Raw genomic sequence first — 16365 nt, forward strand, 5'->3', positions numbered from 1 at the left:
TAGAAGTTAACACATGCAACACACTCTCTAGGCTTAAGTTGCTATAATTTCATCAGAGATCATATATACATTTACATTTACATTTAAGTCATTTAGCAGACGCTCTTATCCAGAGCGACTTACAAATTGGTGCATACACCTTATGACATCCAGTGGAACAGCCACTTTACAATAGTGCATCTAAATCTTTTGGGGGGGGTGAGAAGGATTACTTACCCTATCCTAGGTATTCCTTGAAGAGGTGGGGTTTCAGGTGTCTCCGGAAGGTGGTGATTGACTCCGCTGTCCTGGCGTCGTGAGGGAGTTTGTTCCACCATTGGGGGCCAGAGCAGCGAACAGTTTTGACTGGGCTGAGCGGGAACTGTACTTCCTCAGTGGTAGGGAGGCGAGCAGGCCAGAGGTGGATGAACGCAGTGCCCTTGTTTGGGTGTAGGGCCTGATCAGAGCCTGGAGGTACTGAGGTGCCGTTCCCCTCACAGCTCCGTAGGCAAGCACCATGGTCTTGTAGCGGATGCGAGCTTCAACTGGAAGCCAGTGGAGAGAGCGGAGGAGCGGGGTGACGTGAGAGAACTTGGGAAGGTTGAACACCAGACGGGCTGCGGCGTTCTGGATGAGTTGTAGGGGTTTAATGGCACAGGCAGGGAGCCCAGCCAACAGCGAGTTGCAGTAATCAAGACGGGAGATGACAAGTGCCTGGATTAGGACCTGTGCCGCTTCCTGTGTGAGGCAGGGTCGTACTCTGCGGATGTTGTAGAGCATGAACCTACAGGAACGGGACACCGCCTTGATGTTAGTTGAGAACGACAGGGTGTTGTCCAGGATCACGCCAAGGTTCTTAGCGCTCTGGGAGGAGGACACAATGGAGTTGTCAACCGTGATGGCGAGATCATGGAACGGGCAGTCCTTCCCCGGGAGGAAGAGGAGCTCCGTCTTGCTGAGGTTCAGCTTGAGGTGGTGATCCGTCATCCACACTGATATGTCTGCCAGACATGCAGAGATGCGATTCGCCACCTGGTCATCAGAAGGGGGAAAGGAGAAGATTAATTGTGTGTCGTCTGCATAGCAATGATAGGAGAGACCATGTGAGGTTATGACAGAGCCAAGTGACTTGGTGTATAGCGAGAATAAGAGAGGGCCTAGAACAGAGCCCTGGGGGACACCAGTGGTGAGAGCGCGTGGTGAGGAGACAGATTCTCGCCACGCCACCTGGTAGGAGCGACCTGTCAGGTAGGACGCAATCCAAGCGTGGGCCGCGCCGGAGATGCCCAACTCGGAGAGGGTGGAGAGGAGGATCTGATGGTTCACAGAATCGAAGGCAGCCGATAGGTCTAGAAGGATGAGATCAGAGGAGAGAGAGTTAGCTTTAGCAGTGCGGAGCGCCTCCGTGATACAGAGAAGAGCAGTCTCATTTGAATGACTAGTCTTGAAACCTGACTGATTTGGATCAAGAAGGTAATTCTGAGAGAGATAGCGGTAGAGCTGGCCAAGGACGGCACGCTCAAGAGTTTTGGAGAGAAAAGAGAGAAGGGATACTGGTCTGTAGTTGTTGACATCGGAGGGATCGAGTGTAGGTTTTTTCAGAAGGGGTGCAACTCTCGCTCTCTTGAAGACGGGAGGGACGTAGCCAGCGGTCAGGGATGAGTTGATGAGCGAGGTGAGGTAAGGGAGAAGGTCTCCGGAAATGGTCTGGAGAAGAGAGGAGGGGATAGGGTCAAGCGGGCAGGTTGTTGGGCGGCCGGCCGTCACAAGACGCGAGATTTCATCTGGAGAGAGAGGGGAGAAAGAGGTCAGAGCATAGGGTAGGGCAGTGTGAGCAGAACCAGCGGTGTCGTTTGACTTAGCAAACGAGGATCGGATGTCGTCGACCTTCTTTTCAAAATGGTTGACGAAGTCATCTGCAGAGAGGGAGGAGAGGGGGGGGGGAGGATTCAGGAGGGAGGAGAAGGTGGCAAAGAGCTTCCTAGGGTTAGAGGCAGATGCTTGGAATTTAGAATGGTAGAAAGTGGCTTTAGCAGCAGAGACAGATGAGGAAAATGTAGAGAGGAGGGAGTGAAAGGATGCCAGGTCCGCAGGGAGGCGAGTTTTCCTCCATTTCCGCTCGGCTGCCCGGAGCCCTGTTCTGTGAGCTCGCAATGAGTCGTCGAGCCACGGAGCGGGAGGGGAGGACCGAGCCGGCCTGGAGGATAGGGGACATAGAGAGTCAAAGGATGCAGAAAGGGAGGAGAGGAGGGTTGAGGAGGCAGAATCAGGAGATAGGTTGGAGAAAGTTTGAGCAGAGGGAAGAGATGATAGGATGGAAGATATAATCATTCAGATTGATTCAAACTATGACAGATCATCAGACTTTGAACTCTATGGGCTTGGAGAGGCACTTCTCACTATCTTACACGTTGGTTTGTGGCCTCTCTCTCTCTCTTCCTCTCTGCCCCTCAGTCTGTTCATGTCTGTCACTATCCTGCCATGATCATGATAGCACCACACAACGTCCTAACACATGGAACACACCTTCATGAGTCAAGTCGAAAGCACTGAAGGGCTGGTGTGTGGGAAGTTGCCAAAAACCTATCTTACAGTTCTTTACGCTCCTTTGAAAAATAACTCTTATGTCCTCTTTTTTTCTCTTCTTGACTGGTTGCACATCCGTTGTTAACTTGCTGACCCTACGATGAAGACTAAGACAGTGATTGTGCAAGTAATTCTGTAGCTAGCAAATATTCTTGGCTTCAAAACATTCACTATCAGTTTTTCACACAACCAGAACTACCTAGCGTTCGCTAGTTAGATAAAACCTTGCACAGATAAATAGGGCTGCAAGATTAATCGAATAATGATAAAAATTGCAACATTTACATGTCTAATATCCATATCGCAATATTTTGAAATGCCACTCAGCAGCATATAACATCCACTTTTATAGTTACACTCAGTGTTTTTCTCCTCTTGCGAATGCTTCCCTCATCCCCACCCTGTCACTCAAACAGCGCAGATCCATTCACTTTAAGTCTGCATACTGTTCTGTTAGGTCAAATGCAGTCAACAGATTGTTACAAACAAGAACGATGCTGCTTTCCACTTTGCATCTGAATATAAATCCTTCTATTTCCAAAAGTGTTTTTTACACATGTTGCATGTTAAATCAATGGAAAAGAAAAGCACAATATGTTTACGTTCATACACTTTTTACTTCAACTTCCCGGCTCCTACGCCTTTGACAGTGATTATGATCAGAACAAAAAGTGAAACGGAATGATGTTCCTGGAAAGACCACGTCTCCTGAACCTTTTTTACTGCATTGTTTATGTAAACACATGTTTCCCCATGCCAATAAAGCCCTTTGAATTGAACTGAAAGATGGGGAGAGAGAGGGGGGAGAGAGGGGAGGGAGAGAGGGGGAGGGGAGAGAGAGAGAGAGAGGGAGAGAGAGAGAGAGGGAGAGAGAGAGAGGGAGAGAGAGAGAGAGAGAGAGAGAGAGAGAGAGAGAGAGAGAGAGAGAGAGAGAGAGAGAGAGAGAGGGAGAGAGAGAGGGAGGGGGAGGGAGGGAGAGAGAGAGGGAGAGAGAGAGAGAGGGGGGAGAGAGGGGGAGAGAGAGAGAGAGAGGGGGAGACGAAGGGAGAGAGAGCGGGGGGAGGGGGAGAGAGGGGGGGAGAAGGAGAGAGAAAGAGGGGGAGGAGGGAGAGAGAGAGAGGGGGTGGGAGAGAGAGAGGGAGAGAGAGAGAGGGGGGGGAGGAGAGAGACAGAGAGAGAGAGCGAGAGAGGGGGGTGTCTGCGTGTTTGTGCTCCACCCCTGTACCTGATTGATGATTAGTAAGGAACTCCCCTCATTTGGTTGTCTAGGTCTTAATAAAAAATAAAAAAAAACAGCCGACAATAGGCCCTCCGTGGAATAAGTTTGACACCCCTGGTCTAGAGTGATTAGAATCCAGCTGCAGTGGGGAGAGACACAGTGTCTTGCTCTCCCTGTGTGGTGAGTGTGTAGTAGTTAGTGTGGGCTTAGTCATGCAGGCCACACACTGGAAGGATGAAGGATCCACTGTTTGTCGTTCTGGACCACTGCTATGGCCATTAAACCGGGCTGTGTATTGTTCTAAATGTTGTGGTTTCCAAACCACCATACCCTCCACACCCACCAAGTTCACTTTTGTTTCTCAGCTGATGTAATTTCCTGTAGTCCTAAAACACAGCATCTATTTTTACCCTCTGACATTCTGCACAGGCCTCGTAAACAATGAGAACTAGACCAGTCTGTAATGTGCTGATAAGAGTACATGCTGTACGTTTCTTTTCTAATATGGACAGTTTTATTAGGAAGTTCATAACATCAAAACTGTGTCTTCAAACAGAGAGTGTCTTCAAACAGACAGCAGGTGGGAAATCTGCTTCAACCAGGCATTAACATAGCATTGACCTAATCACTCAGCTGAATTGATGACCGTGATAAGTTGATCAGCTGAATTGATGACCGTGATAAGTTGATCAGCTGAATTGATGACCATGATAAGTTGATCAGCTGAATTGATGACCGTGATAAGTTGATCAGCTGAATTGATGACCATGATAAGTTGATCAGCTGAATTGATGACCGTGATAAGTTGATCAGCTGAATTGATGACCATGATAAGTTGATCAGCTGAATTGATGACCATGATAAGTTGATCAGCTGAATTGATGACCGTGATAAGTTGATCAGCTGAATTGATGACCATGATAAGTTGATCAGCTGAATTGATGACCGTGATAAGTTGATCAGCTGAATTGATGACCATGATAAGTTGATCAGCTGAATTGATGACCGTGATAAGTTGATCAGCTGAATTGATGACCGTGATAAGTTGATCAGCTGAATTGATGACCGTGATAAGTTGATCAGCTGAATTGATGACCATGATAAGTTGATCAGCTGAATTGATGACCATGATAAGTTGATCAGCTGAATTGATGACCATGATAAGTTGATCAGCTGAATTGATGACCATGATAAGTTGATCAGCTGAATTGATGACCGTGATAAGTTGATCAGCTGAATTGATGACCGTGATAAGTTGATCAGCTGAATTGATGACCGTGATAAGTTGATCAGCTGAATCGAGTGTGTTAGTGATGGGCTGGAATGAATTTCTGTGCACATAGTGGCCATCAGTACCAGTGTTGCCCATTCTTGCTAAAGAACATCCACTATGTCCAAAGCCTTATCCATCTTCCATGACGACACGATTTAGATATAGATTTTATTGGGATTCTCATTAGCTGACGCCAATGGTGACAGCTAGTCTTACTGGGGTCCGAAATATAACGAAAAACACATTACAGACTAAATATTTGACAATTGACGTACATTAGGAACACATGAACATGCACATTACAGACTTACACACATATATTACTACATATGCATATGCCTTAACTAAGTTAACTAGGTCAGGTAGGGGAGAGGCATTGTGTTGGCAGGTGTTGTTTCATTGATTTTTGAAAGATAATTTGGCTGTTTGCTTGAGTAATTTTAAATGGAAAGCATTCAGAAAGTATTCAGACCCCTTGACTTTTTCCAAATATTGTTTACGTTACAGCCTTATTCTAAAATGGATTAAATTACATTTGTATTTTTCCTCATCAATCTACTCACAATACCCCATAATGACAAAGTAAAAACAAATGTGTTAAAAATAAAAAACTGAAATAACACATTTACATCAGTATTCAGACCCTTTGCTCAGTACTTTGTTGAAGCACCCTTGGCAAAGATTACAGCCTTGAGTCTTCTTGGTTATGACGCTACAAGCTCGGTACACCTGTATTTGTGGAGTTTCTCCAATTCCTCTCTGCAGATCCTCTCAAGTTCTGTCAGGTTGGATGGGGAGCGTTTGATCCGTTTCAAGTCCGGGCTCGAGGTGGGCCACTCAAGGACATTCAGAGACTTGTCCCGAAGCCACTCCTGTGTTTTCTTGGCTGTGTGCTTAGGGTCGCTGTCCTGTTGGAAGGTGAACCTTTGCCCCAGTCTGAGGTCCTGAGCGCTCTGGAGCAGGTTTTCATCAAGGATCTCTCTGTACTTTGCTCTGTTCATTTTTGCCTCGATCCCGACTAGTCTCCCAGTCCAAGCCGCTGAAAAATAGCCCCACAGCATGATGCTGCCCCCACCATGCTTCACCATAGGGGTGGTGCCAGGTTTCCTCCAGAAGTGAGACTTGGCATTCAGGCTAAAGAGTTCAATCTTGGTTTCATTAGACCAGAGAATCTTGTTTTTTCATGGTCTAAGAGACTTTAGGTGTCTTTTGGCAAACTCCAAGCAGGCTGTCATGTGTCTTTTACTGAGGAATGGCTTCCGTCTGGCCACTCTATCATAAATGCCTGATTGGTGGAGTGCTGCAGAGATGGTTATCCTTCTGGAAGATTCTCCCATCTCCACAGAGGAACTATAGAGCTCTGTCAGAGTGACCATCGGGTTCTTGGTCACCTCTCTGACCAAGGCCCTTCTCCCCCGATTGCTCAATTTGGGCGGGTGGCCAGCTCTAGGAAGAGTCTTGGTGGTTCCTAACTTCTTCCATTTAAGAATGGAGGCCACTGTGTTCTTGGGGACCTTCAATGCTGCTGACATGTTTTGGTACCCTTCCCCAGATCTGTGCCTCGACACAATTCTGTCTCAGAGCTCTACGGGCAATTCCTTTGACCTCATGGCTTGGTTTTTGCTCTGACATGCACTATCAACTGTGGGATCTAATATAGACTGTGTGCCTTTCCAAATCATGTCCAATCAATTCAATTTACCACAGGTGGACTCCAATCAAGTTATATAAACATCTTAAGGATGATTAATGGGAACAGGATGCACCTGAGCTCAAATTCAAGTCTCATAGCTAAGGGTCTGAATAGTTATGTAAATATGGTATTTCTGTTTTTTATTTTTAATACATTTGCAAACATTTGTAAAAGCCTGTTTTCACATGGTGGGGGTATTGTGTGTAGATTGCTGAGGATTTATTTTTAATTATAATCCATTTTAGAATAAGGCTGCATCATAACAAAATGTAGAAAAAGTCAAGGGGTCTGAAAAGTTTACGAAGGCACTGTAATTCTGTGCTTTGCCTTGAATTCGTTTTGGATTTAGGTACTGCGAAGAGACCCCTGGTGGCATGTCTGGTGGGGTAAGTATGTCTGTCAGAGCTATATGTAAGGTTATTATTCAGACAATGTGGAATTTGTAACACAATAATATATTGTTTTAAAGTAAGAATTAATGCAATCAATCTCGACTCTAGTTTATTACGAGCCACCCATTCCAAAACTCTTCGTTTAGGGTTGCAGTGATTTCACTAGCTGTGCCAGCTGACGTGTATAATGTTGAATCATCAGCGTACATAGTCACACAGGCTTTATTAATGCTAGAGGTAAATCATTAGTTACAATAGAGAACAGTAGGGCCAAGAGAGCTGCTTTGTTGAATACACCAGCTACTGATTCAACTCCCTGAAGGCTGATGGGTAAAAGCTCCTTGACCTGAATCTGTTAAGACGACATCAAAGTCCCTGATGTTATTGTCATGCCAATGTAGGAGTGCACAGTCACACACATATGCACAAATGTGCACAAACTTACACAAACTTACACACACACATATATATATATATATGTATAACAAAACCATACTTGAGAAAGTATTTGTTTGTGTGTGTGTGTGTGTGTGTGTGTGTGTGTGTGTGTGTGTGTGTGTGTGTGTGTGTGTGTGTGTGTGCGTGCGTGCGTGCGTGCGTGCGTGCGTGCGTGCGTGCGTGCGTGCGCGCGTGCGTGTGTGTGTGTGTGCATGTGTGTGTGTAATGGTTAATGTGTTTCTCCCCCTGTCTGTTGTGACACTCTCCAAGCAGAAACAGGTCTGCACAGTGAAGACTGCCTGCATGACCAGAGATTGTGTATATAATATGATATTGTATTGAATAGGCCTGTAGGTATTGTGTTTGGTGTGTAGATAAATATTGTACTGTGATATCTTAAGGGTGGTGACAGGGTGGGTGGATATTTACACTGTTAGGATAAACCAGTGATTGAGGAGGTGGACAAACGACACACAGAGCCAAAACAACAGCCTGATTTAGATTAGAACAATCACTACCTTATCAGACTTTAGAGGGATTGGCTGTGTGTGCGTGCGTGCGTGGGCAGATTTTTGGGTGTGCGGCGGGTGGGTGGGTGCATTGGTTGGCTGGCTGGCTGGTTGGCTGGCTGGCTGGTTGGCTGGCTGGCTCCTTTCTGTCCAGCTTTAAGCCCTGCAGGCATGTGCCAGTGTTCTGAGTTTTAGGTGGGGCTGATCAACTCACAAGGGAGCATCCAGAGAGGTTAACAGTTAACTATGTATGGCCTGTTGGGAGGTGGTGTAAACATAACATGTGAAACGGGAACAGTTTCCGTCTACACATTCCTCTCTCTCTGTGCTGGAGACATGGTGCTACTTAAACATTAGTGTATTAGAGATGGAGACATGGTGCTACTTAAACATTAGTGTATTAGAGATGGAGACATGGTGCTACTTAAACATTAGTGTATTAGAGATGGAGACATGGTGATAGATATATTAGTGTATTAGAGATGGAGACATGGTGCTACTTAAACATTAGTGTATTAGAGATGGAGACATGGTGCTACTTAAACATTAGTGTATTAGAGATGGAGACATGGTGCTACTTAAACATTAGTGTATTAGAGATGGAGACATGGTGATAGATATATTAGTGTATTAGAGATGGAGACATGGTGATAGATATATTAGTGTATTAGAGATGGAGACATGGTGCTACTTAAACATTAGTGTATTAGAGATGGAGACATGGTGCTACTTAAACATTAGTGTATTAGAGATGGAGACATGGTGCTACTTAAACATTAGTGTATTAGAGATGGAGACATGGTGCTACTTAAACATTAGTGTATTAGAGATGGAGACATGGTGCTACTTAAACATTAGTGTATTAGAGATGGAGACATGGTGCTACTTAAACATTAGTGTATTAGAGATGGAGACATGGTGCTACTTAAACATTAGTGTATTAGAGATGGAGACATGGTGATAGATATATTAGTGTATTAGAGATGGAGACATGGTGATAGATATATTAGTGTATTAGAGATGGAGACATGGTGCTACTTAAACATTAGTGTATTAGAGATGGAGACATGGTGCTACTTAAACATTAGTGTATTAGAGATGGAGACATGGTGATAGATATATTAGTGTATTAGAGATGGAGACATGGTGCTACTTAAACATTAGTGTATTAGAGATGGAGACATGGTGCTACTTAAACATTAGTGTATTAGAGATGGAGACATGGTGATAGATATATTAGTGTATTAGAGATGGAGACATGGTGCTACTTAAACATTAGTGTATTAGAGATGGAGACATGGTGATAGATATATTAGTGTATTAGAGATGGAGACATGGTGCTACTTAAACATTAGTGTATTAGAGATGGAGACATGGTGATAGATATATTAGTGTATTAGAGATGGAGACATGGTGCTACTTAAACATTAGTGTATTAGAGATGGAGACATGGTGATAGTTAAACATTAGTGTATTAGAGATGGAGACATGGTGATAGATATATTAGTGTATTAGAGATGGAGACATGGTGCTACTTAAACATTAGTGTATTAGAGATGGAGACATGGTGATAGATATATTAGTGTATTAGAGATGGAGACATGGTGATAGTTAAACATTAGTGTATTAGAGATGGAGACATGGTGATAGATATATTAGTGTATTAGAGATGGAGACATGGTGCTACTTAAACATTAGTGTATTAGAGATGGAGACATGGTGCTAATTAAACATTAGTGTATTATAGATGGAGACATGGTGATAGATATATTAGTGTATTAGAGATGGAGACATGGTGATAGTTAAACATTAGTGTATTAGAGATGGAGACATGGTGATAGATATATTAGTGTATTAGAGATGGAGACATGGTGCTACTTAAACATTAGTGTATTAGAGATGGAGACATGGTGCTACTTAAACATTAGTGTATTAGAGATGGAGACATGGTGATAGATATATTAGTGTATTAGAGATGGAGACATGGTGATAGTTAAACATTAGTGTATTAGAGATGGAGACATGGTGATAGATATATTAGTGTATTAGAGATGGAGACATGGTGCTACTTAAACATTAGTGTATTAGAGATGGAGACATGGTGCTACTTAAACATTAGTGTATTAGAGATGGAGACATGGTGATAGATATATTAGTGTATTAGAGATGGAGACATGGTGCTACTTAAACATTAGTGTATTAGAGATGGAGACATGGTGATAGATATATTAGTGTATTAGAGATGGAGACATGGTGATAGTTAAACATTAGTGTATTAGAGATGGAGACATGGTGTTAGTTAAACATTAGTGTATTAGAGATGGAGACATGGTGATAGATATATTAGTGTATTAGAGATGGAGACATGGTGTTAGTTAAACATTAGTGTATTAGAGATGGAGACATGGTGATAGTTAAACATTAGTGTATTAGAGATGGAGACATGGTGTTAGTTAAACATTAGTGTATTAGAGATGGAGACATGGTGATAGATATATTAGTGTATTAGAGATGGAGACATGGTGATAGTTAAACATTAGTGTATTAGAGATGGAGACATGGTGATAGATATATTAGTGTATTAGAGATGGAGACATGGTGTTAGATATATTAGTGTATTAGAGATGGAGACATGGTGATAGATATATTAGTGTATTAGAGATGGAGACATGGTGTTAGTTAAACATTAGTGTATTAGAGATGGAGACATGGTGATAGATATATTAGTGTATTAGAGATGGAGACATGGTGATAGATATATTAGTGTATTAGAGATGGAGACATGGTGTTAGTTAAACATTAGTGTATTAGAGATGGAGACATGGTGATAGTTAAACATTAGTGTATTAGAGATGGAGACATGGTGTTAGTTAAACATTAGTGTATTAGAGATGGAGACATGGTGATAGATATATTAGTTTATTAGAGATGGAGACGTGGTGATAGTTAAACATTAGTGTATTAGAGATGGAGACATGGTGATAGATATATTAGTGTATTAGAGATGGAGACATGGTGATAGATATATTAGTGTATTAGAGATGGAGACATGGTGATAGATATATTAGTGTATTAGAGATGGAGACATGGTGATAGTTAAACATTAGTGTATTAGAGATGGAGACATGGTGATAGATATATTAGTGTATTAGAGATGGAGACATGGTGTTAGTTAAACATTAGTGTATTAGAGATGGAGACATGGTGATATATATATTAGTGTATTAGAGATGGAGACATGGTGATTGTTAAACATTAGTGTATTAGAGATGGAGACATGGTGATAGATATATTAGTGTATTAGAGATGGAGACATGGTGATAGTTAAACATTAGTGTATTAGAGATGGAGACATGGTGATAGATATATTAGTGTATTAGAGATGGAGACATGGTGATAGTTAAACATTAGTGTATTAGAGATGGAGACATGGTGATTGTTAAACATTAGTGTATTAGAGATGGAGACATGGTGATAGTTAAACATGAGTGTATTAGAGATGGAGACATGGTGATAGTTAAACATTAGTGTATTAGAGATGGAGACATGGTGTTAGTTAAACATTAGTGTATTAGAGATGGAGACATTGTGATAGTTAAACATTAGTGTATTAGAGATGGAAACATGGTGATTGTTAAACATTAGTGTATTAGAGATGGAGACATGGTGATATATACATTAGTGTATTAGAGATGGAGACATGGTGATAGTTAAACATTAGTGTATTAGAGATGGAGACATGGTGATATATACATTAGTGTATTAGAGATGGAGACATGGTGATAGTTAAACATTAGTGTATTAGAGATGGAGACATGGTGATAGTTAAACATTAGTGTATTAGAGATGGAGACATGGTGATATATACATTAGTGTATTAGAGATGGAGACATGGCGATAGTTAAACATTAGTGTATTAGAGATGGAGACATGGTGATAGTTAAACATTAGTGTATTAGAGATGGAGACATGGTGATATATATATTAGTGTATTAGAGATGGAGACATGGTGATAGTTAAACATTAGTGTATTAGAGATGGAGACATGGTGATTGTTAAACATTAGTGTATTAGAGATGGAGACATGGTGATTGTTAAACATTAGTGTATTAGAGATGGAGACATGGTGATAGATATATTAGTGTATTAGAAATGGAGACATGGTGATAGATATATTAGTGTATTAGAGATGGAGACATGGTGATAGATATATTAGTGTATTAGAGATGGAGACATGGTGATTGTTAAACATTAGTGTATTAGAGATGGAGACATGGTGATAGATATATTAGTGTATTAGAGATGGAGACATGGTGATAGTTAAACATTAGTGTATTAGAGATGGAGACATGGTGATAGATATATTAGTGTATTAGAAATGGAGACATGGTGATAGATATATTAGTGTATTAGAGATGGAGACATGGTGATAGATATATTAGTGTATTAGAAATGGAGACATGGTGATAGATATATTAGTGTATTAGAGATGGAGACATGGTGATAGATATATTAGTGTATTAGAGATGGAGACATGGTGATAGATATATTAGTGTATTAGAGATGGAGACATGGTGATAGTTAAACATTAGTGTATTAGAGATGGAGACATGGTGATAGATATATTAGTGTATTAGAAATGGAGACATGGTGATAGATATATTAGTGTATTAGAAATGGAGACATGGTGATAGATATATTAGTGTATTAGAGATGGAGACATGGTGATAGATATATTAGTGTATTAGAAATGGAGACATGGTGATAGATATATTAGTGTATTAGAGATGGAGACATGGTGATAGATATATTAGTGTATTAGAGATGGAGACATGGTGATAGTTAAACATTAGTGTATTAGAGATGGAGACATTGTGATAGATATATTAGTGTATTAGAAATGGAGACATGGTGATAGATATATTAGTGTATTAGAGATGGAGACATGGTGATAGATATATTAGTGTATTAGAGATGGAGACATGGTGATTGTTAAACATTAGTGTATTAGAGATGGAGACATGGTGTTAGTTAAACATTAGTGTATTAGAGATGGAGACATGGTGATAGATATATTAGTGTATTAGAGATGGAGACATGGTGATAGATATATTAGTGTATTAGAGATGGAGACATGGTGATAGATATATTAGTGTATTAGAAATGGAGACATGGTGATAGATATATTAGTGTATTAGAGATGGAGACATGGTGATAGTTAAACATTAGTGTATTAGAGATGGAGACATGGTGATAGTTAAACATTAGTGTATTAGAGATGGAGACATGGTGATAGATATATTAGTGTATTAGAGATGGAGACATGGTGATTGTTAAACATTAGTGTCTGGCTGCAGTGGAAACCCCAAAAACTAAAGCTTTGTTTATTGTCTATTCTCTTATCTCTGTGTGTGTGGGGGAGTGAGCAGTGGAGGACAATTCTATCACACGTAATTTCACAGACACACACACACACAAAAAGTCAAGCACACAAACAAGCACACACAGACACGTACACTCACTGCTCTGAATGCAAGACACATGTCTGTAAAGCCCCTGTCACGGCCCATGCTGTAGGTGTGTAAGGACGTCTAGCTGTTGTGTCACATTCCGCTGCTGTGTTGTCATTGGCTGTGACAGTACTTTGCTTTGTGTTGTTGTAGTGTTCTTAATGATTCCCCGGTTTTCACTTGAACCCAAAATCTCAGGAGGAAGTCCCCTGAATGGTGTAGGTGACTTCCAAACACACACACACACACACACACACACACACACACACACACACACACACACACACACACACACACACACACACACACACACACACACACACACACACACACACACACACACACACACACACACACACACACACACACACACACACACACACACCACCAACCCCACTGTGTTCTGAAACTGAAGCTTTTCCACACTGAGGAAGCTGAATGTGTTTTAGAGATCAGGTTGCCTTTCCCTGTAGCCCACATGGAACCTGAGTACTCCTGCAGCTCAATCAGAAGAATAGTTCTCATTAGTTTACATTCCATACTATCCTGGCCAGTACATTCATCATGCATTAATGTGTCCACATAGACATGTAGATAGACTGTGTTGGGAGTTGATGGTATTTTGCAGATGTTTCCCTAGCAACAGTCACAGGTTGGGAAGAGGACTGTGTTAATGACCTGACTTGAGTTCAGGTATGGAAAACATGTAGCATTCCGCATCAGAGCTGGCAGCACAGTGCAAGAATGGAATTCTGGGAGGGTTGACATGAAATGACCAAGATTAGTTGGGCGGGACAGGGGGGTGCTGATGATGTCATCAATAGTAGGGATGAAGGCAGCGCTGGCTAAAGTTGGTTTAAAGACGCACAGATTAATGCGACGTCCTTCTCTTTTCTCCTCAGTCACAGAACTAGAACACAACTGATCAAACCAGGGAGCAGCACTGTTCAGGGCAGCCTGTCTGACCCAGAGACAGAGGGACTGAAGGGGTGGAAGAGAGGAGAGATGCCTGCCTAGACTAGCAGGGGACTGGGGATCTATGTCTGCCAGTGAATGTGACTGGAAGTCTACATTGCCTGGAGTTAGTGAAATCGGGCATGCTTGGCCTCAGCAAGTAGAGGGGATGTGAATCTAATGCAGAGTAACTGGTGATGGGGATGTTTCTCTTCTCCTGCAGAGTAACTGGTGAGGGGGATGTTTCTCTTCTCCTGCAGAGTAACTGGTGAGGAGGATGTTTCTCTCCTCCTGCAGAGTAACTGGTGAGGGGGATGTTTCTCTTCTCCTGCAGAGTAACTGGTGAGGGGGATGTTTCTCTTCTCCTGCAGAGTAACTGGTGAGGAGGATGTTTCTCTCCTCCTGCAGAGTAACTGGTGAGGGGGATGTTTCTCTTCTCCTGCAGAGTAACTGGTGAGGGGGATGTTTCTCTTCTCCTGCAGAGTAACTGGTGAGGGGGATGTTTCTCTTCTCCTGCAGAGTAACTGGTGAGGGGGATGTTTCTCTTCTCCTGCAGAGTAACTGGTGAGGGGAATGTTTATCTTCTGTATAGTAACTGGTGAGGGGAATGTTTCTCTTCTGCATAGTAACTGCTCTCTGTCATCTTTCTCTTTCTCCCTCTCTCTTCCCTCCCCTCTCTTTCTCTCTCTCCCATTGTCGCTCTAATGTTGCTCAACCTTTTCACCTGTTCCAGCAATAGTTTGCCACCTACTATCATCTCTACAGACATTTGGGAATTTCTGTGGATCTCCTAGATATCTTGGCTAAGGGTTAGCTCTATGGGGAGGCTTTACTATTTAATATGCCTGGTCCTGGGGCTTTGAGTGTCTTTGTGTTCCGCCGAAAAGCAGATTATTTCACTAGGGCTGCTCGCTTTTCCCAGAACCCCCTGCAAAGCCAGTGGATCGGCCACTCCTTCTTGAAGTTCCATACTGGAGACGTTACCACAGAAACCTCACGTACAGGCACACAGGCATGTGTGTACAGACACTCACACACACACATGCACAATGCCCTCTCAGTCAGTAACCATTCTCTGAGAGGGACAGAGGAGAATATAGGCTGTATTCCTGTAACAGGAGACTGTACTGCCTGTGCAGAGCCGTAATGGTACCCATGCCAGCTGCTGAGCCAATTGGGTGACAGTCATTATGAAGAAACTGGATTCCGCGGCTCCTGACAGCATGGAGGATGTGTTGTTATGTCTCAGGGCTCAACTGATTTACTGAGGGGATTTACTAGGTGTAAACCATTGGGGACAGACTCATGGTTGTCATTAGGCAGGGCAGAGTAGAGAAGAATAGTAAGTGGATGGTTGAGCCATAGACAATATAACAATTATGTCTTAACCACCCTCTAACTATTCTGCTCCTCTCCGCCTGATGAGAACTGACGACTGTGGTGTTCCATATCTATGGGTTGAGCCTTGTAGGGTAATAACAAACTGTGCCCTTTCATAGAGGGCTGCATGGCCTGTCATTACTCTGCTAATCAACCTTCAGAGTCTGTGGGAACTCAGCCTCTCTACTATCCCTCCTCTTTGTTCCCACACACACAGCACCGTGCCCAAGGCTAGACCCTCACACACACACATACACACACATACATACATATACACACACACACACACACACACACACACACACACACACACACACACACACACACACACACACACACACACACACACACACACACACACACACACACACACACACACACACACACACACACACACAAATATACACACACATCAGAATCATCCCTGGCTAA

At 42.5% G+C, this 16365-nt stretch overlaps 1 protein-coding gene across 2 annotated transcripts in view; it reads left to right on the forward strand.

Moving 5' to 3' along the window:
* cttnbp2nlb (CTTNBP2 N-terminal like b) overlaps positions 1 to 16365 on the forward strand; it is a 69294-nt gene that overhangs the window by 9902 nt on the left and 43027 nt on the right. Inside the window, exon 4 of one of the 2 annotated variants that reach the window (XM_052481808.1) lies at positions 6925 to 6938. The exons of the other annotated variant lie outside the window; for it this stretch is intronic. Coding sequence (XP_052337768.1) covers positions 6925 to 6938 — 14 coding nt within the window. The remainder of the gene's footprint in view (positions 1 to 6924; positions 6939 to 16365) is intronic. 2 annotated transcript variants of the gene reach the window in all.

This window comes from Oncorhynchus keta, chromosome 27 (genome assembly GCF_023373465.1).
Source record: "Oncorhynchus keta strain PuntledgeMale-10-30-2019 chromosome 27, Oket_V2, whole genome shotgun sequence".
NCBI lineage: Eukaryota > Metazoa > Chordata > Actinopteri > Salmoniformes > Salmonidae > Oncorhynchus > Oncorhynchus keta.